The sequence below is a fragment of the Hippocampus guttulatus genome, chromosome 12, assembly GCF_054856545.1.
Source record: "Hippocampus guttulatus isolate MCC_2025c chromosome 12, RoL_Hgut_1.0, whole genome shotgun sequence".
Lineage (NCBI taxonomy): Eukaryota > Metazoa > Chordata > Actinopteri > Syngnathiformes > Syngnathidae > Hippocampus > Hippocampus guttulatus.
The window spans coordinates 19,336,556-19,360,502 of record NC_141272.1 but is presented as its reverse complement, the minus strand read 5'-3'; the positions used below and the strand labels follow the sequence as shown (position 1 = coordinate 19,360,502).

Below are 23,947 nucleotides of genomic sequence, written 5' to 3'. Positions count from 1 at the left end.
AAGTCAAAAGGTAAAAGCAAAGATGCGTTGCAAAGATTAACGTTGGCTAGCAAAATTTAAGTCTGACAAACGGCAGATACTCATCACTTGGCAAAGTCGTCGATGAGGGAGCAGGGCGATTTGTGTTTGCATGCGCCACATGCACATATCTGCTTCAATAACAGCCAAGTATAATTTGACTTTGTGATGAAGTGCTGCCTCAACGAATGAAAATGCAACTGCTCTTCACATGCATGCTCCTTTTTTCATCTTACTCTGGGCTGGTTGGACCCTCTCCATGTTGGTACCCCTAAGCTTCACCCATGGCCATCATGGTAACAAAATACATACTCGACATTGGCCCCACAGTATTGGGGGCAGAGCGAGTGACTCCACCCGCCCCAAACCAAGTGACTTTACCCTTGAATCTTGCTAAAAACAAAACATAGCCTTGGGAGAGGTGATGAAGCAGCTGCAAATTCCTCACCAGAATGGATATGATGCCTTTAAATTTCTCCTCCACCAGGTCACATATGATCTTGTTGTTAAAGTACTGCACCGGTTCCCACTAGAAAGAAAAAGCATTGTTGAGAGATCATTGAAAAAGAAAAAGTCATTCACCCAACTTAAAGCGGCCCTGTCTCACAAAGTGAAGGCAGAGAAAGCAACATGTGCCAGGTTAGGTGACGAACAGCATGAACTAATTAGATGTGCGCCAATGTTACCAGGACAGCCACAATTGCTTTCAACACAAAGTGGTGTCACCAGTGACACTCAGATGCTATGCTTGCCATTCTCCTTGTACACTGGTGGTGTTCCACCTTAAACACGGGTTAGAGAGTCACAAAAATACAGCGAGCTGACCAGAGTGTATGGAGCCTTTGACTGAGCACAGTATTAGCAGAGTTCCGCAGCGAAGCCGATGGTCCTGATCTCAAATGGCTATTGACCTTTTGCGGGTGAATCGATCGTTTTGCTGAAACTAAACCCACACTGCCGCTTTGTTCTTAAAATGTACATGAAAAAAATCGCTCATTAAGTCAACCCAAATGAACGCAACATATTGTTGAATATTGTCGTTCAGTTTTCAACTACCCATAAGAGAAAGTCAAAATGGTGACATGTTTCCTCGTAGTGCTTCCTCTATATATAGCTGCGCCTTTTTTGAGTAACTTGGAGAAAAAAAATAAAACAAATCATCTGAAAATCAGCAGGCAGAAGATTTGAATGACGAAATGTGCGTGCGTGCTTTTGCGAGTAAAAGGGGACTGACCGTGATGCCCTCGGCTTCATACTCCTCCTGCTCCGACTTGAGGGTAAGCTCAATGAAGAGCTGCTGTAACTTTTCATTACAGTAGTTGATGCAGAACTGCTCGAAGCTGCAACATAACAGTGCCATCAACTCAAAGGGGGAAATGTGATTTTTTTTTAAACAATTATTATTAAGTGAAAATTTGCACATTCAACTACATCTTCAAATGTCAGTACCGGTACTTGATATAGCAGTACCGGTACGTATACAGTATTTGGATACAGTGGTGAGGAAGGGAATTCACAGTCGGTTAAAAGTTCTCCTTCAAGTCTGAAAAAAATCTTGGCAAAAATGTGCCCACACTAGTTTAAACATGGTATTCTGATTAATACAGTGTTTGTTGAAAAGAAAACGTTACAGAGCATTTTTGATTTGAGTTCACCGTTAAAACTGGCATTGGTAAATCAGGCTGTAACCACAGCATGAGGACCGGAGCCCTACAAACTGTTCAACCGCATCGTCAAACAAGTTATGAGACAGCTGAAGAGGACTTGTGCTCCCTGCTATGACACTTTGCCTCTTTGAGACCATATTGTGTCCAGCTAATGAACAGTTTTTACCTGTTGTGCTGGAAGACTTCAAAGCCGTAGATGTCCAGTAGCCCGATGACAGAGTAGTGTTTATAAGAGTCATCCTGTAAAACACAACAGCCCTCTTTAACGTGAACAATTGCAAGGCAAGGCAAAGAAAGTGCATTCGTATAACACATTCAACATCCAAGACAATTCAAAGTGCTTTAAATAAAACATTAAAAGCATGACAGGAAGAGATAGACATTGCAAAAAATAAAATCTAGTTGAAAATAAACAACTCCAGAGTATGACGCTGTTGACGTTTTGCAGGTGGGTCTCATTTTTTTACATTACAAAAACCTGCCATTCGAATGAGTGCGCATAGACTTTTTATATCCACCACATGTGTGTACAATGTATGGCTCACGTAAGTGTATACAGAGTATATTGGCATGTGGAACATTACTAATGCTTTTGTGTTAACCTTTAAAATAATGTCCACAAGGTGAAGCTCTAGTTCATTCAAAAAAAAAGTCAACGTGCTCAGTCAAGCTAGAATAGTTTGAGTGCAATTTCAGCGTGACCGTGCACGAGCGTACCGTGTATGCCAGTGAAGTGTTGATTTTATTGACAAGCCAAGTGAAAGTGCGTCCATACACTGCCTTTGACAAAGCATCCCGTGCTGAGGATGCCTGTTCGAGGTTGAGAGGGCTGATCAGCTGTTGAAAAAAAGATACACAAAAGGAAAAAAAGATACACAAAAGGACATTAGACCGACTGACAGTGTACACGTTTTAAATACGTGAGCTAATAAAGCACCCGTGCTACACTGAGTGTGCCTCTAATCCTACCTCCTCTCCCTTAGCGATAATCTTTTTGTGTGTTAGTGCCTCCGTCAGCACGGCCCCGTTGACTCCTAACAACTGGAGAGACATATAACATCATTAGCAGGTACAACAGCAAGTCAGCCACCTAAGTGGCAAATAAAAGAAAAATAGACCTGAAATCACGTCGATAATATTTATTGAATGTCTGTGATTCAGAGAAAGCTCGGGACTAAATGAAGTAGAGTTGGCAAAATTAATCAAGTAATTCATGATCAAATGAAGTGACAATGCGGCACGGTGGTCAACTTGTTCGCACATCCACCTCACAGTGCAGAGATGCAGGGTTCAATTCCAGCTCTGGCCTTCCTGTGTGGAGTTTGCATGTTCTCCCCGTGCCTGCATGGGGTTTCTCCGGGTATTCCGGTTTCCTCCCACATTCCAAAAACATGCATGGCAGGTTGATGGAACACTCTAAATTGTCCCTAGATATGATTGTGAGTGCAAATGGTTGTTTATCTATGTGTGCCCTGCGGCTGACTGGCAATCAGATCAGGGTGTACCTTGCCTACTGCACGATGACAGCTGGGATAGATTCTCGCGACCCTTGTGAGGATAAACTGATAAGGAAATGGATGGATGGATGGATAGATGGAATAATCGACAACTATTTGAATAATTGGTTAATTGTTTATCGCCATTGTTTAACTTTCAGCCACGCAACAGTAATTCTTCATTCATTTCTGTAGTCCATGATAGCATGTGTTGAATAAAAATAAAACACTTGGAAAACAATGACTGAACAAGTCACACAATCGGTACAACAATCCCTCTCAATGACACATGACTTAATTGTTGTTTAGTTCGATGAGGACAGCCCAAGAATGAGGCTCACTGTTAAACGTGATAGTGTGTTAGCTGGGTTAAGGAAAATGAAGCAATCTGCATCAAATATCTTTCACACGCGACGTAACGACCCATCTCATTGGGCAACGTGTTGGCAATGTGTGATTATTTGGTACTGAGTCATTATAAACGGGCGTAAATACACAAGCAATAAAGTCCAATTGGTGATGAAATACCTCTGTCTTGATCTACCTTGGCAAGATTCGCTCAAATAAAAACAGGTCTCTATCGCTTTTGTTGAGTTCCACCAAACTTGCCTGCTGCAACATCTTACCCTTGTCAAGTACTTGATCTGTGTGTCAGAAGTGATGCAGGCAATGCCGTCCTCACCACCATACTGAACATTCCCCAAGTGAAGCACGCTGGCGATTATGTTCAACAACTCCTGCACAGACAAATGCATTGTGTGAAGAGAATGTGGAGGAGTGGCAATCCCAGAATATTGGAAAGGAAAGTGGCGGATTAAGGACATAAAAGGGAAGGCAATAAACTAAAAGTGATAAGATAAAGTGCATCATTATAAGCAATTGAGCAGAGGAGATTTTCTTCAAAAAATCGTGTTCCATAAAAGTTCAGGATACTTGATGTGGAATTTTACTCCTCCCGAAAAGGGGAAGTGCAATCCCCACAAGATTGATCTGTAAACAGATTTATTTCCCCGCAACGGAAGGCATACTTTATCTTCCTTCTCCCTCCTCCTCTTAAATGTTTTTGTTTTTAGCAGTGACTTTCGAGTCTGGAAACAAGCCCAGACCCATGAACCTGTCATCAGAACTCTCACGCTGAGCACAAGTTCTCACGCCGTACCAAAAAATAAATAAATAAAAATTTTAAAAAGCCACACAATTTCTGTGGATGACTGGGATATACTCAAGAGAACACTCAGTAACATAAGCAGTCTCTTGTGCATTACATTACTAAAGCAACTCCACATCACATGAAAACAACTCACGATCGTTGAAAAAATACACACAAATCCCAGAATAATATGCATTGGCTGGGAAATGGTATGTATTAATGCACAAACCTCCCCTTGAACTATTATCTGTGCACTGATTCCAGCCATACTTTTCTACAGTTGATAATATTCTGGAGGTGTTGCATTTCCCAGTGGTGATAAAACAAATACTACTAACTATGTCAAGTTATGATTTACGCTCAGTATGCAGCATCGTTACCTCAACCTCGTCCTTGTTAAAGCCAATCACGGTCAACGCCTTCCTCACCACCTTCCAATCACTGCGGTCATTGATGGAGCTCACTTTGGGACAGTTACCCTAATGATCAAACACACACACACACACACACACACACACACACACACACACACACACACACACACACACACACACACACACACACACACACACACACACACACACACACACACACACACACACACACACACACACACACACACACACACACACACACACACACACACACACACACACACACACACACACACACACACACACACACACACACACACACACACACACACACACACACACACACACACACACACACACACACACACACACACACACACACACACACACACACACACACACACACACACACACACACACACACACACACACACACACACACACACACACACACACACACACACACACACACACACACACACACACACACACACACACACACACACACACACACACACACACACACACACACACACACACACACACACACACACACACACACACACACACACACACACACACACACACACACACACACTTATGAAAACTTTGTAAAGTCAAAGGTGTCCACAAAAACATCCACAAATCAGTTGGGGTGGAAATGTGTGACCACGTAAACACTAATATGCACAAAAACACGTCTGAGGTGTTTTTCACTTACTCTTTGTGCATGTGTGTGCAGAAGAAAGGGTGCTACTAGTGCCTAAAGTCACATTGGCCCCCAAAGGAAAAGATGCTGACAGAAAATTTATTAAGCCAAACTCCCACTGGGATTTCCTGTTTTACAAAGATACTCACACACAGTCCTACACACACCAATTTCTCTTTAAAGCTAAAGCTGTGGTCAAAGAATAAAATATTTTTTTTAAGGTATTGCCCATTAACAAGTTAGGAGAGAAAAGGGAATTTCTCAACAACTGGTGTGCCATCATTAGAGAGACTACAGTTAAAGTACTGTAGTTATGTACAGAATTATTTGGACAATGCATTTTCATGATTTTGGCTTTCCACGCCACAGATTTGAAATAAAACAATCAGAAAGTGATGTTGACATTCAGGTGGTTTCACAAAATGACAAAGCGTAGCACCCTTACTTTGACCAGATACTGGTACTGCTGAGGATTCCTCTCTAATCCAAGGCGTCGAAGCAGGTCTTCCTCACCGCCCTCGATCAGCTGATAGAAAATGTGAAAATTCCTCTCGCCATGGTTCTGGTGAACCACACGCGACTTCTCCAGCAGGTAATTAATGATGTGGCCTCCCACCGGGGCACCCTGGCGACGAGACAAAGGCCAGGGACGCACGGGAGAACAAGGTGAAGTGGTACGGGAGGAAAGAGGAAAACTAGGGTACTAGAGTGCGATTGCAACATGCAGGTCAGGGTAAATATTGTGGGACCATGAACACGGTTGCAGGAGTGGAGAAGTAAAGTGATGACATCATAAAACATGGGAGACTCGGCTGCATGAATGTAGACACTGACAATCGGCGGCTGGATGAATTTTACAAAGCTGCCTCGCCTTACTGTAAATCAGACCATCCTTCTCACCTTGAAGTCAAACTGGATATCCATGTACTTGCCAAAGCGACTGGAGTTGTCGTTTCGTAATGTCTTGGCGTTGCCAAAGGCCTGGGCGAAGGACAAAGGAAGGGTAAAGGACAAGTGGACTTTGAGTAAGACAGGAAGATTGATGGAATTAAAACACAGTGAACAAAGGGCCATCAAGGAGGACATTCAAACTACAAAGTCAGAGGTTCTTCCAGTGTAGGGGCCCACAAATTACAAGCTAAAGTAAACGCACACATCTGGAGAGCAGCTGGACATGACATTCCAACATCAATAAAGAGCTACAATTATCTCTTAAACACATCACAAATGCATTTTTATGAAAGTTAAAACAAGTTGCCAACAAAACCACACAGATCATTTTAAAGTGCTTTTTTTTAAAAAAAAATGTAACATGCATTAGAACCAATGCAATATCGGTCAACGTGGAAGTGGTTTACATTCGGGAATCTCTCTCAACTGCAACAGAAAGTCCAACGCAAGTGCAATGCTTTTCAAAGCTCATTGTCAGTGCGGTGCAAAAAGAAATCTTAGCGGCCCACCTCGAGTACCGGGTTGGACTGCAGGAGGCGGTCTTTGATGGTCTGCACCTGCTCGCTGGCAGGACAGGTCACCGCGTAGTACTGCAGGATCTTCTTCGATGCTTCCGTCTTCCCAGCGCCACTCTCGCCAGAGATTAAAATGCACTGGTCTTTCCGCTCTGTCCTCATAGAACGGTACGAGTTATCGGCCACTGCATAGCTAGACAAGTGGAGGGAGAGATGAGACGTGTCACGCTCTTATCTGTGACAGACAACTGAGCAGTGTCCGTTAAAAAATAAAATAAATAAAAGGTTTGCTCCATCATTGATTGGTGATAATACTGACAATTTAGCCTAATTGATTTTGATCTATCACATCTTGAAAGAAATAGCAGCATTACGGTAATATAATTTACAAGAGCAGAGTTAGCACCTGAGCTAACAACAAATCCGTATGGCAGCATCGCTTCATCTCCGTTTAGATTTGCTGAATTCTCACCAAGAGGTTCATGTTGAAATGCTGACATGTCTCTACAAGAATGAATAAACTGGGATTACTTGTTGTGCTGTGTTGGTTTATATGGTGGACTCGGGTGTCTTTCAGTCTGGTGTTTGTTGTGCTTTGTTACAAAGAATGCCAAAGTGATTAATAGTGATTAGGGAAAAGACTTTTAGCTACCCCAAATTAATGTACGGCAAACACTTTGGATGTGGTAACTGTTGTGTGCTACAAACAACAACAACAACAATAATGAATCACCCTCAGGATATTGACCTTATCTAAACATTTGATGCACATGTCCAACTGTTGAATATTCTCAGTGCAAAAGCACACACCTTGCTGTGTGTCAACTCCCTCCCTGCTCTGTCCGCACTCTGCGCCCTCTGCCTCTGCCCGACCCCTGCCTCCTGTCACAGACTATGACCCTCCCCTCATTATCCGACATCTGCGTATTGCACAATGCACTACCTCACTTTACCCACAATAGCCACAAGTGCCATTGTTTATGTGGTTGTTTATGCTGTTTATATTGTTTATATCGTCTATACTGCTTATACTGTTCAGATTACATATGTCTTTTTTATACAGTGTAGCTGCTATCCTTTCTTAGCTGTGTGTGTTTAATGCACAGCATGTTTGCATGCATATTTGCACTGAGGATTGAGAGGAAGAAATTTTATCTATGCTGCATGTCATACATAAAGCATATTTGACAATAAAGATGACCTTGACCTTGTTCTCCAACAAGAAACGGAATGGCAAAATTCACGACAGGTGTGCGATCGTTGAATGAAGGATAAATTGCAGAAACTCTCAAATTTTTCGGGATGAGTGTGTTTCAACGGTTATCAAATCGTGACTCTTTGAATAATGTAGCGTTTAATTAAATCCAGTGTGTGAAATCAGGGGGATAAATGCAGCAATAAAGAAGCATTCAAGCTTTCTTCCATCTCCCCAAAAAAATAAAAGGTGTTAAGGTGGTGTGAGTTTCAGTGTCAGTTAGCAATGTCTTGGCTCCTATCTGCCTTGATATGTTGTTTCAGCCTGTTTGGACACCTCACTGACACCTGACTAACGGAGAGTTGATATAAACCAGCTTGGCCAAGGAGGCTTTGGATTGTATGTACAATATTACGGAAAGCAGTGTGTTGAGGTCAGGTTTAGTTCAGAGGAATTCCCTGTTGGGGGGGTCTCATCGTATCATTTGCTTACATTTCTTTCCACACTTCCCTAACCTTGTCTCTCTGGCTCTCCATCTCGACTTGCCATTTTTTTCCCCTTTCCACTCAAGGGACGAAAACATTTGCATTCAATGCTGAAGTAAAGTAACCACCGGATTGGAAAGCGAGTGAGCTCGCGGGAGAATATTTGGTTGAAGTTACCTCAGTCTCCATTAAGAAAATGTTGGTTTAGTAGATGACCTAATCGTCTCGGGAGAATTTACTGCGAGTTACCTCAGCATTCCTGTGGCAACTTTTCAAATAAACACCTTGCCTTGTGGCATGGCATCTTCAAAACTCTAAGGAGAAATTGAGAGTGCTACAGTGAGCTAATGTTGTCTGACGACATTTAGAAGGGGAGGTTCAAATGTTATGTAATTGTGAAGGAGAAATCGTAATAATATTTTGCCAGACTTATTCGCGAATGTAGTGGAAACACAAGGTCATATTAAACAGATGGGCATGTGCGAACAACTCAGATTTAAAACTGGCAGCAGTAGGTTTTGTATCAGGACTTGGGCTTTGGAATGGTTTGAAAAAATAAATAAATAAAATTGAAATATGGCAACTCCTTGTTGAAGAAATGCTGGTCTGCTTCCTGACTACTGTGAAGATGCCACGGTGCCCTTGAGCAAGGCACAGGCTCCACCCACACACCCAAGCGCAAGAGATACAGCACTGTTTGGATTCCCTTGAGGGATTATAATGCTTTTATTAAAAAATTTTGATTTTATTAACATTCAGTTCCAGTAACATTTTCTTGAGCCACGCACTGCTTGTAACCTCAAAATGTCAAATGTCAGGATTGGCGCAAATTGAGGATACAGTCCTATATTTCTAAAAGGATTTTGATGAGGATGACAGTACATGTGGGGAAAAAAATGAAAAAAATTCTTACATGTGTGGTGAGACCTCATAGAAGTTGACCCCACGGTATCGCTCCATGTGGTTCTTAGTGTAAATCTCCAGGTCTTTATATGGGTTAACCGACACAAGCACCGAGCCAATGTAAGTCTGAAAAACAAAATACAGTCACAATTTTGTTTCAAAACAATTTTCGGGTATGGTTTCAATAAACATCATGACAAGAGAGATCTGAGAGTTGCATAAGGGATTTCTTTGATGCAATGACCGTTAATAGGGTAAGCACTTGGTCGAGGAGGTTGATGGTAGTTAAAAGTAATAGTAATTTTATATGAAGAGATGAATGAGAAAAATCAGAAGGCAAGAAAAATAAACAACCTAACCAGCCATTGAATCACTTTCCACAAGAATGATATTGCTTATTTTTGTTCTGTTTTTTTTAATGAAACTATGTCAAATAACAATAATTGTTCAATAAACAGTAGGGATGCAAGGTACCAGTAACTGTTTCCCCCGCCCTCCTCCACTGATGCCGATAACTTCATGCTTCTCCAAACTGAGACTGATAACCGCTAACTTATTTTGTAGACTACAAATCTACCTCTTGTTGCAGCTGAAAAGAATAAACATTTCAGTCCTGCTTCCGACTAATGTAGCGGGGTCAGAAAAAATAATAATTATATATATATATATATATATATATATATATATATATATATGGGCGGCCCGGTAGTCCAGTGGTTAGCACGTCGGCTTCACAGTGCAGAGGTACCGGGTTCGATTCCAGCTCCGGCCTCCCTGTGTGGAGTTTGCATGTTCTCCCCGGGCCTGCGTGGGTTTTCTCCAGGTGCTCCGGTTTCCTCCCACATTCCAAAAACATGCATGGCAGGCTGATTGGATGCTCTAAATTGTCCCTAGGTGTGAGTGTGGGCGTGGATGGTTGTTCGTCTCTGTGTGCCCTGCGATTGGCTGGCAACTGATTCAGGGTGTCCCCCGCCTACTGCCCGGAGACGGCTCGGGTCCTCTACCAGAGGCCAGGAAGCTTGAGGGTTCTGCGCAGTATCCTTGCTGTTCCCAGCACTGCGCATTTCTGGACTGAGATGTCCGATGTTGTTCCCGGGATCTGTTGTAACCACTCATCTAGTTTGGGGGTCACTGCCCCGAGTGCTCCGACCACCACAGGCACGACTGTCACCTTTACCTTGCAGGCTCTCTCCAGCTCCTCTCTGAGCCCTTGGTATTTCTCGAGTTTCTCGTGTTCCTTCTTTCTGATGTTTCCATCACTTGGGACCGCTACATCCACTACAACGGCTTTCATCTGCCCTTTATCTATGATCACGATATCTGGTTGGTTCGCCATTACCATCTTGTCAGTCTGGATCTGGAAGTCCCACAGGATCTTCGCTCTGTCATTCTCCACCACCTTCGGAGGAGTTTCCCATTTTGACCTTGGGGTTTCCAGTCCATACTCCGCACAGATGTTTCGGTAGACTATGCCAGCCACCTGGTTATGGCGTTCCATGTAGGCTTTCCCTGCCAGCATCGTACACCCTGCAGTTATGTGTTGGATCGTCTCAGGTGCTTCTTTGCACAACCTACACCTTGGGTCTTGTCTGGTGTGGTATATCTGGGCCTCAATGGCTCTGATGCTCAGGGCCTGCTCTTGAGCAGCCAGGATGAGTGCCTCTGTGCTGTCGTTCAGGCCAGCCCTCTCTAGCCACTGATAGGACTTCTTGAGATCAGCCACTTCAGTTATGGTCCGGTGGTACATCCCGTGTAGTGGCTTGTCCTCCCATGATGGTCCCTCTTCCAGCATCTCATCCTCTGTTCCCCATTGTCTGAGACATTCTCTGAGTACGTCATCCGTTGGAGCCTTCTCCTTGATGTATTCATGGAGCTTGGATGTTTCATCCTGGACAGTGGCTCTCACACTCACTAGTCCCCGGCCTCCTTCCTTTCGGCTTGCGTACAGTCTCAGGGTGCTGGATTTGGGATGGAACCCTCCGTGCATGGTTAGGAGCTTTCGGGTCTTAACGTCCGTGGTCTGAATCTCTTCCTTTGGCCACCTTATTATTCCTGCAGGGTATCTGATCACTGGCAGGGCATAGCTGTTTATTGCCCGGGTCTTATTCTTGCCATTGAGCTGGCTTCTTAGGACTTGCCTCACTCGCTGGAGGTATTTGGCCGTAGCCGCTTTCCTTGTTGCCAGTTCGAGGTTGCCATTGGCTTGTGGTATACCGAGGTACTTGTAGCTGTCCTCAATGTCTGCTATTGTTCCTTCAGGGAGTGAGACCTCTTCAGTGCGGACTACCTTTCCTCTCTTAGTCACCATCCGACTACATTTCTCAAGCTCGAATGACATCCCTATGTCGCTGCTGTAGATCCTGGTTGTGTGGATCAGGGAGTCTATGTCCCTTTCGCTCTTAGCATACAGCTTTATGTCATCCATGTAAAGGAGGTGACTGATTGTAGCTCCATTTCTGAGGCGGTATCCATAGCCTGTCTTGGTGATTACTTGGCTCAGGGGGTTCAGTCCTATGCAGAACAGCAGTGGGGAGAGTGCATCACCTTGGCATATGCCACATTTGATGGCCACTTGGGTAAGTGGCTTGCCATTGGCTTCAAGTGTGGTTTTCCACATCCTCATCGAGTTCGCAACGAAGGCTCTTAGGGTCCTGTTCACCTTATACAACTCCAAGCATTCAGTGATCCATGTATGTGGCGTCGAGTCATAGGATTTCTTGTAATCAATTCAGGCTGTGCACAGGTTGGTATGTCGGGACCTGCAGTCTTGTGCGACTGTTCTGTCAATTGTCAATTCATTACCTTTGAAGTTGCAAGCAGCGGCGCCATATTACTGTACCTCCAACATCAAGCAGCAGAGGCTTGGACTCTTTCTTCTTCAAAATGTGTTTGTTTTAAATCCTGTATACTTTGCTTTTAAAGTAGGACCGAAACACTTTTATTTTTTCTTTATGTGGCTGCGTGCGACGTATTACTGGTAAGTCTGTTCTTGATGCCATTTGGCTGTTGACGACGACTCGAACGGACAAGGCTGGCATAAAATACTGACGGAAGCTCAGTGACGGACTGACGATGCCCACCTTTCTGCACTTGTTAATAAAACGTAGCAAGTTATCAGTTCCTTCCTTCAGTGGTTTCTACTTACATAGATGAGGTTCTCTTTGAAGCGTTTGCGAAGGTTCTCGATGAAAGCGGCCTCGCTCGTGTAGTTCTCCAGCAGGACAAAGTCCTGCACACCCACTCTGTCTCTTGCTGTCAGGGCCGACTCCATCATAGCCCGCACCCCGTCAGTACCCACCACCTATAGGAGAACAAAGAGAGATTAGGCAGGAATCCAATAACCAAAGCTGTGAAATAACATCATCAGTTATGGTACGGCAATTCCATGAGAGGAGGGATGAAGATGGACATAATGAATATCAAGCATACTGTATATTTAATCCTTTCATACACCATGTAACCTGATACCATGATAAGCTGTCTGTCCACTGTAGTAATCGCTGTCCCTGAAAGGGTTAAACTATCATTGTTATAAAAAGAAAAAAAAAACCAGGCTCTTGAATCCTGGCTTTTAGTCCAACACAGCCTACAACACGAATGACTTCATTCAGTCACAAGAAATAGTACCTCAATATTCAATTCCAACCAACAAAAGGTTAAAACAGGTATTTGTTTCCTATTGCTACAGCACAGAGTTAGCATTAACGCTCTTAGATGTGACAACAGGACATAAAATACAGCATCTCCAAATGTCAAAAAGGCTGTCAGTGTTTCAGCTGTTTCTGAATTTAATTTCAATATGTAAAGAGACAAATCTAAGATCAGCGCCATTGCCCGAGGTCAAATCCATTCAAATTATGTTTTTTCGGTTGGTACTTCCTCTGGCGTTTTGGTGAACAGCCTTTTCAGTAATAAGTTTTGTTGCCAACCCACTTGCAGCAAACTCGACCATTTAGCAAATGAAAATGGAGTACAAATTAAGTTGCAAAAATTTACAGCGAAACACTCACATGTTTAAGGTCATCAAGACGTCTCTCCAAGAGGCTGCATTTTAAAATGGAAGCTTGTGTTTTATTCATAATTTGACTAAAGCTGTCCAGATCCATGTTTAGCTTGTAGCTAGCAGAACCAAAGTGAACAGGACGTGTCAGCACACATTTGCACATACGAGGTACGACAGGTGGTGTTGTGCAAAGTGGTACACTGTAGTCGTTGTCCCAAAGGAGCCCGCAGACAAGATAAAAAAGGAAATGCTTGCGGGAGGACAGACCTTTTTAATTAGAACGGCAGAGTTTAGAATAAGAAGAACAACAAGAAAAGGAGGGTGAAGCACAGAATAAAATTGAGAATAACAGGGAGCAAGCAGGAAGTTTAGCAAGTACTTTCCTCCTCTGAATTGCATCGCGCCTACTTAAGTTTTACACAAATGTACCTTCAGAAGCAGGTTTATTTTTCATTAACAGTTTTTAATTCTGTTGTTTTTTTTCCAATTCGGTTAGTTTGAAGAGCAAAAATCAGCTTTTTTTCCCCCTAGAAGTTGTTTTTGAGCTTTAGTTTTGTTTTTATCAACTTTAGTGTTCATTGGTTTTTTTTTATATCTGGTGTATTTGTCAAGTGCAATATATTCTATATACTGTATATATACTGTAATTCTCAACCTTTCTGATATTACAGTAATTGACAAAGATGAAAACAGAGGACATTTTCGCTATAATAATCGTTAATTTTAGTTACTTTCATGAACTTAAAATGTCGGTTGTTTTTTTTTTAGGCATTTTCATTTTACCTATTTCATTCGAGAGATGGTAGTTATTTGGCTAGCTTTTGTTAAGTGGATTAACCTTGTTCAGAAGCTAATAAATGAGAGTGTTCCCCTTTTTCAGATATGGAAAACCTCTTGAGCCGATTCCACACAAGTTGGTAGTGCGTTTCAAAAGAGAACATTGGTGCCCTATGGTGCTTCATCGCGTGATGGGAGCCATCGGGACACCAATGTGATCTAACTTACCTGTAATGTTTTTGCGGAATGGCATAAAATGACCAGTTTGCCTGGCCTGTTATGCTTATGAGCTTCAATAAACAACTTCTCAAAAAGTTCTAAATGACGAGTATGCCGTTTGGAGCAGACTCATGTCACATACCCAATTCATGACATTTCTATTTTAGCTTGTGTCACTTTGCTTGGCCTCAAAGCATTTTACATTCACATTCTATAAGCTCATACAACATGTCAGCATAAGGAACACATATTCGAATGTGACATATAACTGTGATCAAACACTGACTGTACTGTCGAATGTCATTGCAACTTCTAATCTTCAGAGTGTTGCATAAATGCAAGTCATGTTACAGGCTTAGTTCATATGTGCACAAACTGCTTGTTTGTCTCTCCATGGGATCCCTTGCGCTCTGCCGACATTGTTTTTCAAAGTTTCTGCAGCTGTGTGTGCGAGAGAGAGAGAGAGAGAGAGAGAGAGAGAGAGAGAGAGAGAGAGAGAGAGAGAGAGAGAGAGAGAGAGAGAGAGAGAGAGAGAGAGGGGGAGAGAGAGAGAGAGAGAGATGTAACAGTAGGGCATACAGTGTGAAAAAATATTACAGCGATAAGAAGTATGACTGACTTGCAATCAATCTTTCGCCCAGTCAGCTGGGATAAGCTCAAGCTTCCCCGTGACCCTGAGCAGGATAAATAGTCGAAAATTTATTTTTGAGCAATTGTTTAAATGCAACAATCAATCCGTTTAGCAATATTCGCTTTTGGGAACAGTACTTGCCAGGTAAAAACACACTCAATGTGCCATAAAAATAATTTCCTACAATGTTGTCATGAGAAGCATAATGCATTTAATGGGCTAACCTATGTGAGTGATTGATTACTTGATGTGTCCCAATAATTGTGGCAACATGTTGTCTGTGTGCAGGACGCGAGGGCCAATCCCAACTGTTGTTGCAGCGGGAAGCAAACATTTCTTCTTTTACTAAAAGTGCACATAGTTCTCCACACACCATATATACCATATTGGCCCGAATATAAGATGGTGTTTTATGCATTGAAATAAGACTGAAAAAATGGGGGTCATCTTATATTCAGGGACTACACATTATACCCATTCACGACGCTAGATGGCGCCAGATATCATTGAAGCGAATGATGAACTTGACTCCCCAGGCCAAAGCAAACCCCTGTCACGAAGAATAAAAATAAAAATAGCGGTAGCATGAAGAAGAAAAATAAAAATTAGCGGTAAAAACAAAAGAGATGAAAATAATAGAAGAGATAATAGAAAATGGAGAAACGTAGTGACAATCTGGAGAAAAGTGGGTCGAAGATCGGCCAGGTCCACCGGCAGCTGAGAAGAAGTTATGTAATTTGCATTTCAAAAACCAGAAGCCATTCATGTACGAATGTGATTGCACTTTAGTTTACACATTTAAATGTTCAGATATTAAGATTTGAATGAGGCAAAATAACATGCTTTTTCTCTAAAATATATTGTTATAATCATTTGTTTCAGATGTACTGTAATTATTTTCTGTATAAAAATGTATTTGGTGTTCAAAAAGTCTTTTTTTTCAAACTTGAGTCTTGAAAAAGAGGGGGGGCGTCTTATAATCAGGGCCGTCTTATATTCGGGCCAATACGGTAACTACAGACTCATTCCAATTACTTTTACATTTTTTTTAATTCTTGAATTTCTGCGTTGAGGACCAATAAGGGACCATCTTGCAACTCTCCTATGGCAGTGGGGCAATAGGGAGTACAGATTCATGTTTTGGCCCTTCAGTGTGTATGGATAAAACATCTGTGTTCCGTGCGATCGTCAGTTTATCCATCTTTGGTCTCCATTCAGGCACCCTGCCTCAGTGTAACTGTGGAAGCGGCCACATTTTGCACAATCAGCTATTTACTACTTGTTCAGATTTTCATATGGACTAAAATGAGTGCTCCAGCTGTGTTTTGTTTGCTGACTTTGCAAAGGAGCTTCAAAACAAGCTTGTATTTCCACCTCGAGCAAAAAACTTGTACGCGGATACGTCTCCCTCTCTTGTTTACACACATCTGACACTGTTATCAAAGCACGACATGACATTTAGCCAACCCATTTTGACCTGCATGCAATCGCACAAATATGTATACATTTGTCACTCAGCGTTCCAATACGTGACGGTTCATACGATATGAGTGTCTTTGAAATGAAATGAATACAGGAGGTGTGCACATCGAAGAAGAAGAAGAGAAGAAGTATGAGACTCACAATAAAATACATCCTGATTTATAAAGCGCTTTCACAACAGCTGCAGCTGTAACAAAGCGCTTTACAAAACAGTTAACATCAAATAAAAAACAAAATAAAATAAACACAACACATAACTTGAAGGTCAGTTCTGCAGACCACAATGTCCGCCCAACACATCAACCTGCACTTTGCTTGCGCAGAGGTGTTGATGTTAGCACATTTTGGTGCTTAAAAAAAGGATCTTGTGACCAGCTCATAATAGCTTATTTGACCCACACCTTGCGAGGAAAGGTGAAACAATGGCAATATATTGCTATGATGAGGTCATGACTTATTAGGAAGAAAAAAATAAATAAATCAGGACACTTTCATGTCTTGCCTCTATTCTCTTACCGCTCTTGACATTTTCTGTCATTCAAACACGCTCATGTTTCAATATCACGCCTTCTCTCTCTGTCTCCCCATTACTTCATAGTTTGCAATGCCTCTTTCAGGCTTTGGCTTTCCTGACCAAAATGCAGTCCTGTGAGCGCACCATACCTCCACCCATTTACACAAGACACACAAACACAAAATCTCAGGAACACACCAGGTATGTACCTTCCTGGTTCCTACATGTTGTCATACTTTCCAAATCCTGTGCAGCACACAAAGTAGCTTGAGACACGTTCGAAGACCCAGAGAGGTAGAGACCTTCATTTTTAAGTTTAGTACTCTGCAGTACACTTTGCCTCTTAGAGTGAAAACTTTTTTGGTTTTTTTTTATTTTTGGGGGGAATGCGTGGTCTAGACTGTTGACAGTTATTTGATGGCTCAGATCACACAAATATTTGCATGATATTGCATGGTCACCCTATACAACTGTCGTGCATGCCTCCCTCCTTTCACACATCAGTGATCCTTATTGATGACCAGCTGTTCGCTAAAGACAGGTGAATAAGAATCATGGTCATCTTAAATAATTTTTTGTTAATTGAATGAGCTCTGGCATGTCTGGGAATTTACTTTTGGTCCGTGTCTTTTACCATTTCTAATATCAAAAGGTGGCAGGGTTTCAGCTTTATTTTTCCCATTTTTTTGATGAGCATGTCTAGATTTTATGTTATTATTTACCCTGTCACAGTTCCCCGTCTGTGACGTGCTATCGCCTATGTTAGCCATGTCTGACCCTCGACTTTAACTTGCATCTCGTTTTTCTACCTCAATTACTCAATGCTCTTGACATGGTTACCTCATTCAACTACTGATGACGCAACATCAGGAGCAACCAGGGGTTCAATATCTTGCTCAAGGACACTTTGACAGAGTCGCAATGGCTGGCGACCGAACCTCTGGTTTGGGAAATGTCCGGCGACCAAACTGCCAACCTCTGGGTTGGGAAAAGAGCACTCTAACACTGAGCCACGCCGCCCAAGGATTAAGTATTATATGGTAAAAAAGACAGATATGCTTCAATGCTATGCCATCTATGGATGGCATAGCATTGAAGCATAAAAAATTCCACTCTTTCCGCCATCTTTGCCATCAAAACTCTTGAGCAATCGTCACAACAAATTCAAATGTAGACGGTGTAGGAGTGGCATTTCTATCATGCCGACCAAGTGATTGTGGGTTCTGATCAGGAAAACTACTGTACTTGCAGGATTCCATTTCATCTTTTTCCTCCCAGCGAGCATTTTTTTTTAAATCCACGCAGCTACCTGGAGATGATTTTGACGACTCCTTTGCACAGTGACAGCACAGAGTTTCCACTACGGTGTATTGTGTGAAATATTCACTGATTCTCCAATTTCACGCACCCAGCTTCACACCCCCTGGTCTACACTTATTGACAGTGTAACCAAGATCACCATGGCAACATCCTAGGCTGAGATGGGTTTATTTCCAATACAGACGTAAGGACAGTTTGGTGTAAAGACACACAGAGGTGCTGCAGGGATGTTTGGATGTGGATGACTGGCTTCTTTGTTAAAGTTGTACATTTGTTGCAAAGAAATACTTCATTTCTTATTATTATTATTATGATCGTTATTACTATGATTTTTTTGAGTGTTTTATGTTTGAGTTTTAGTTATGTACAGCGCTTTGTTTCTCCTGTGGTTATTTGTGTGTCAAAAATGCAGTTGAGTTGAGTAGACTGTGGAAAGCAGTCATACAGGTGGTGCAGGCGGGCCGCTCAAGAAGCAATGTGTGGGCCAATACTGGTGACAACGTGCCAAGCACAGAATATTCTCCATCTTACAGCAAAAAAAATGACTTCACCACATAGCCTGCAATGAAGTAAGTCCTTACTTGGCTGCATTATGTCAGCTCCAAGTTTGACATTCAATGTACTGTTGGCATAAAAGCCTCCAATAGGTACAATGCCGTGAAAAAATATTTGTGTCCTCCGTGATTTCTTTTTTGCATAAACAGTATTTATTCCACTTACATTTTTCAGATTTTCAAAAAGACCTTGCAGTCAACTTCAAGTTGTCTGACAGGAATTACGCAAGTTATTTCTTGATTCCACAAATCTATCAGTAATCAGGCCTGGGTGTGGCCAATGAAATTGAACTTCTCTCTCCCAAAACTCTGGTTATTCACAGTTAATCACGACAGACTTGTTTTTTGTTTAACTTAATAGATGAATTCACATGTAGTTTGTATTCATTTTTGTGAGGTAATAAAATTGATGATCAGAAACATTGAAGCGTGATAAATTGGTATTACAAAAAATCTGGACTAAGGAAAGGGGGAAAATCCTTCTCTGGCTGCAACCATTAAAAACGTGCGCAAATGTGGGGACTTGGCACTTGCTTGTTTTAGTCTTGAACAGATTCTCACCCATGGTTTGAATTTCCAATGATTCAATAAGAGGCATTAAGAATGAGAAAGTATTAACTTACCCTTCCCCAACGGTACTCCATGGAAATTCAGCTTGGAATTTTTCATGTAATTACATTCATATGCCAGCTAGTTGACAAGCCATTCCAAAGCCAGCTTGCCGTTTTCCAGGCACAGGCAAAACTGAGTTAGGAGGGAGTTGTGGAAGCAGACAGCATCAAGACTAGCAGACATAAACTAACTATTGAGATCATGTCACACGGCCAACAGGAAGTAATGACAACTGTCTCAGGAATCTCTGAGATCTCCTGACATATTGCATGGAGATCCATCCTCAACACACACATCAAGCTTGAGAAGCAGAGAGGTCTTGGGAAAACTGATCCTTGCAGAAGAAGCATGAGAGTTGCAGCTGAGAAGGAATGTCAGCATAAATGAACAGGAGACGACGCTTAAAGTCACAGGGGCTCTCGCCGCATTGACACCTCAGCACAGGTTTTTTTTTTTTTTTCCCATTAACAGGCTCGCTTCCACTCTCAGTGCGAAAGAATGTTGCCCGGCCACACAACGCCACCAATGCGATCGCCTCGCCCTGCGGGCTGCGCGACACAAACGCTCGGTGATGAAAAGACGCGTTTTCATCACGAGAACAAATGCAAACACAACATCAACATGGCAAACGCAGTTGCAGTAACAGTGGGGAAGAACGAGATTCACTGCAGACTACTCAAGATGAAGAGATGTTGCTGTGAGGAACGCTGCATCACCAGACGATAAACAACATGTCTTTTTAACCTCTCTCTCTAACCTGACATCCACGTTCAAAAGCATGCGGCCGAGGGGCGGTACACATAATTACTGTCCAACACAACTGAACGTGAGCCTCGCTAATAAAGACACTTCCACTTCCGCTTCCTTTTTCCACACAATGATCTTCATCCTTTACTAAGTCTGACCAACATCTATTTGCATATACAACTTACCTTCAGCAGTTTGAAAAGCCAATTCCATACATGGATATCCATGTCACAAAAATTCACAAACTGCCCCCTTTGAAAGCCCGGATCACCTCTTTTGCTCAACAGAAACCTTACCAAAGGTCTGTACTTCATTGTGCCTGCTCTGGAGCGAACCTCTCGGCTCCACCGATCTAGCGGTCCAGCTGTAAGTTTTAGCAAGGCGTCACGGCCACTCTTCGGCGCAGTTTGTTTTTAGAAGTGCTCCCCTTCGTCCTCAGAACCAGCTGCCATAGCTTCTCCTCTTACTGCTTCAGATACACATCGCTCACGCTCCGTCTCACGTATTCACCCATTTTCCTTTCCCTCCCTCCCCCCAGAGGAAATCGTCACTGTGTTGGGTGACACATAATGCCACTCCACTCCCTTTCCCTCAGTTTGCTGAATCGTTCCCCACCCCAGTCAACCTCACCTCTCTCCCTCAACTTGGCCATCATACGCCAAGATGGAAAATTTTCCATCTGTCCCTTAAACTACTACGCTCTTATTTCTCTATCATCTAGTAAGAAGACATAAGTACAGCCAAGATTATTAGCCCAATATCATTAGAGGAGTGGAAATTGTCTAGACACACACACACATGCACGCACAAGGCACATCAAAGGCCTCAGTGTTCAATGCATCTGCTTGTTAACACTAACAACAACTGACATTTTACAGCCAATGAGCATGTGTTTTTCAGAATACGGAGGAAAAACAAGGTTCCACTAGAGTAATTTGAACAACACACACACACACACGGGGGAGGGGGCGTTTGATGGTGACGTGCCACCTACTTTGTACATGGCGCCTCGCACAAATTGACAGGTGTCATTCAATGATGAAGTGCTGCCGACATGAGGGAAAATGCAATTCATTGTCTTTGTGGGAGGTAGTGCACATTCTCAGTTTGTCACGTCACACTTTTATTTTTTTAGACTCAGGTTTCTGCTAAACATGCAGCTTACGAGCTCTGCCCCTTAATGTCTGGTAACAAAATCAGTACTTGCAATGGCCCAGCAGGATGCAGGGCAGGATAACAGTAACACTTGTTGCATGACACAAAAATAGGGAGTCAATTGTGCTGTGATTCTTGGGGTAGCATTGCATGTTATTAAAACTGCCAGGAACCACTTTAAATTGTGTGTGTGTGTGGGGGGGGGGGGGGTCTTCTTTAAATGTGAACTTTTGAAGCAAAACCACACATGCATTATACTGTATAGAGTATGTTATCAGGGCTCCTGACTCATTTTTGGTTTACTAGGAGCACAATAACCCCTAACCTAAAATTCTAGGTGTGCAAGCAGAATATTAGAGGCTTGACTTGCAAAGTAAGTATTTACATTTCCTCTCATATATTCACTGTATTAGTGATAATACATAGCAACTCCTGCCTAAACAAAATGTCATGCATTTTTCACCATGACTGTTTGCGCACACAATAATTTGGACTCATGAATCAGGATTTATCTTGTCTGGCACAGTAGGTTTATTGGGGAGAAAATAAGAACTCTTTGCCATTTTTCATCATTTAGAAGAGTTGTGTGAAACCTGTAGATTTGCATCATATCCCCAGGAACTGCCTATTTTAACCCTTTAGCCGTTCAAAGTAGGACTAGGTGATAAGAACTTTGAAATAAAATCCCGATTTGCCCCCAGCCGTAAAATCCAATTTCCGAGTTTAAGTGCTATTTTGTCGAGTGGCAACAAAAAAAGACAGATGTTATAGGCCTCATTAGGATGGGGATCAAAGAGAATAGGCCTGTAACTAGAATTCAACCAATACAGTTCCGGTTCATGTTGCATATGTGTCAGTAGCGCAATAAGTCTCACCTTTCTTTAGTTTAGATTCCTTATGTGGTCGGACAAATGAAGCGATGTTGAGCTCGGTGGAACTACAGGTAAAATGGAACAACAACAAAAAAGGACATCCACAAAAGCAGAAGTCATGCTGCTTCAGGTAAATGGTCCAAAGTGAAGAGTACTGCAGGTGTAATATTCACATTTAACCAAAGAGCAGAAACAAATCGTGTTCAAATGAACTACACTTTGCTTTCCACACTGCCCTCTTGTGGTCGACTGACTGAGTGAAGCTGAAGGTGCTCCGAGTGAGCGATTGAACTCTGCACACCTCAACCTCTCTCTCTCTCTCTCTCTCGGGCTCTCCATCTTTCTGTCCCCCACTCCCAGCTATAATCAGAGCCTCCGTGGCAGGAATCCGAGTAATGTTTTCCAGACTCACGCTTGCTCTCACCACAGTCGTACACCCAGTGGACAGACAGCAGGGAAGGGGCAAAGATGCAAGCTGAGATATGTGATTCCCAGCTGTACAACACACATCTTGTTAACCCAAAACATTCGCATTTGCTACCGCCTCTGGTTAGCATCAATTTTCGGCACGTGAACAGAAAGCAAAGTGTATGTCTGTCCGTGTGCGTGTTCTACAGGCTAAAGTCGAGATTACATAGTTGGAAGGAGGAGGAGTGTGACCACCGATATCTTGCTCAGCTGTCAGACCGTTTAACCCTTGCTTTTCCCCTTTCTGGAATTCACTTGTGTCTTGTGCACTGCAAATGTCCCAATGGGGTCATTAGTTTCTGAGTGACCAGAGGAGTTTACAAAAAGTAAAAGCGCAAGTAGTGGAGACAAGTCATCTCTCTTTATATCCAACAGATTAAAAATATTTCTCCAAGTCAAAGAAGCCAGCCTTGAATACAAAATAATACAGCAGTAGTTGAATTATGAAATTATAAGAATACCCTTAAATCAGGTTATGGATAGGCACAATAAGATTAGTGATATCTATGCACCTGAATTTACTCTGACCAGAGGCAATTGCTCTAAGACTGCAAGGGAAGCTCAGCTTCCCCTAAAATGTCAAAAAGTAAGTGATCAAATGTGTGTACGTACAGTTGTGTGGACATGTCATTGACTAAATATGCGCTGCGACGCGCTCAACTTTTGCTCCGAATCAGCTTCTTATTACCGGTTACGACGCGACTCTCTTCTTATTCATTCCCGCAACTTCACTGTGCTTTAAAGCACGCTGAGCGTCGACTGCTCAGACGCTGGGCGTGGAGAGAGTTCAGTGTAGGTTGTCCCAATGCATTGAAACGAGACGAGTCATTGGATAAATGCTGGTTTTGTCCCGCCCATCGGACACTCAGCGTATCGGCTGGCCCGGATGCTCAGCTTATCTGCATGATGATTGGATGATCTGTCTGAGGCTGAATCTCTTTTTGATTGACAGCGAAATGAGCCAATCGCCGATCTTATGGTGAAGGCATCCTTTTCATTTTTTTTGAAAAGGAACGGAGAGGAGAATTCACGTATCAATAAACGGACACATTTTATGATGTAGGCCGAAATTGAGCTTCCCCTCCTTGACAGACCAGCATCTGCCACTGACTCTGACATAAGTTTACACT

At 42.6% G+C, this 23,947-nt stretch overlaps 1 protein-coding gene across 4 annotated transcripts in view; it reads right to left on the bottom strand.

The window, feature by feature from the left end:
• The window catches only part of LOC147197760 (unconventional myosin-Ic-like), a 62,612-nt gene that overhangs the window by 14,357 nt on the left and 24,308 nt on the right, over positions 1–23,947 (bottom strand). For 2 of the 4 annotated variants that reach the window (XM_086125034.1, XM_086125037.1), the window contains 12 exons: positions 12,609–12,764; positions 9,474–9,589; positions 6,875–7,073; positions 6,315–6,395; positions 5,860–6,039; positions 4,712–4,810; positions 3,808–3,918; positions 2,655–2,726; positions 2,403–2,522; positions 1,852–1,925; positions 1,253–1,358; positions 467–547 (listed from right to left, as the gene is read on the bottom strand). In XM_086125034.1, coding sequence (XP_085981160.1) covers positions 467–547; positions 1,253–1,358; positions 1,852–1,925; positions 2,403–2,522; positions 2,655–2,726; positions 3,808–3,918; positions 4,712–4,810; positions 5,860–6,039; positions 6,315–6,395; positions 6,875–7,073; positions 9,474–9,589; positions 12,609–12,764 — 1,395 coding nt within the window. Of the gene's footprint in view, positions 1–466; positions 548–1,252; positions 1,359–1,851; positions 1,926–2,402; positions 2,523–2,654; positions 2,727–3,807; positions 3,919–4,711; positions 4,811–5,859; positions 6,040–6,314; positions 6,396–6,874; positions 7,074–9,473; positions 9,590–12,608; positions 12,765–19,586; positions 20,016–20,618; positions 20,804–23,947 lie in introns of those variants that run through there. The other 2 variants (XM_086125036.1, XM_086125035.1) reach the window with 2 other exon arrangements.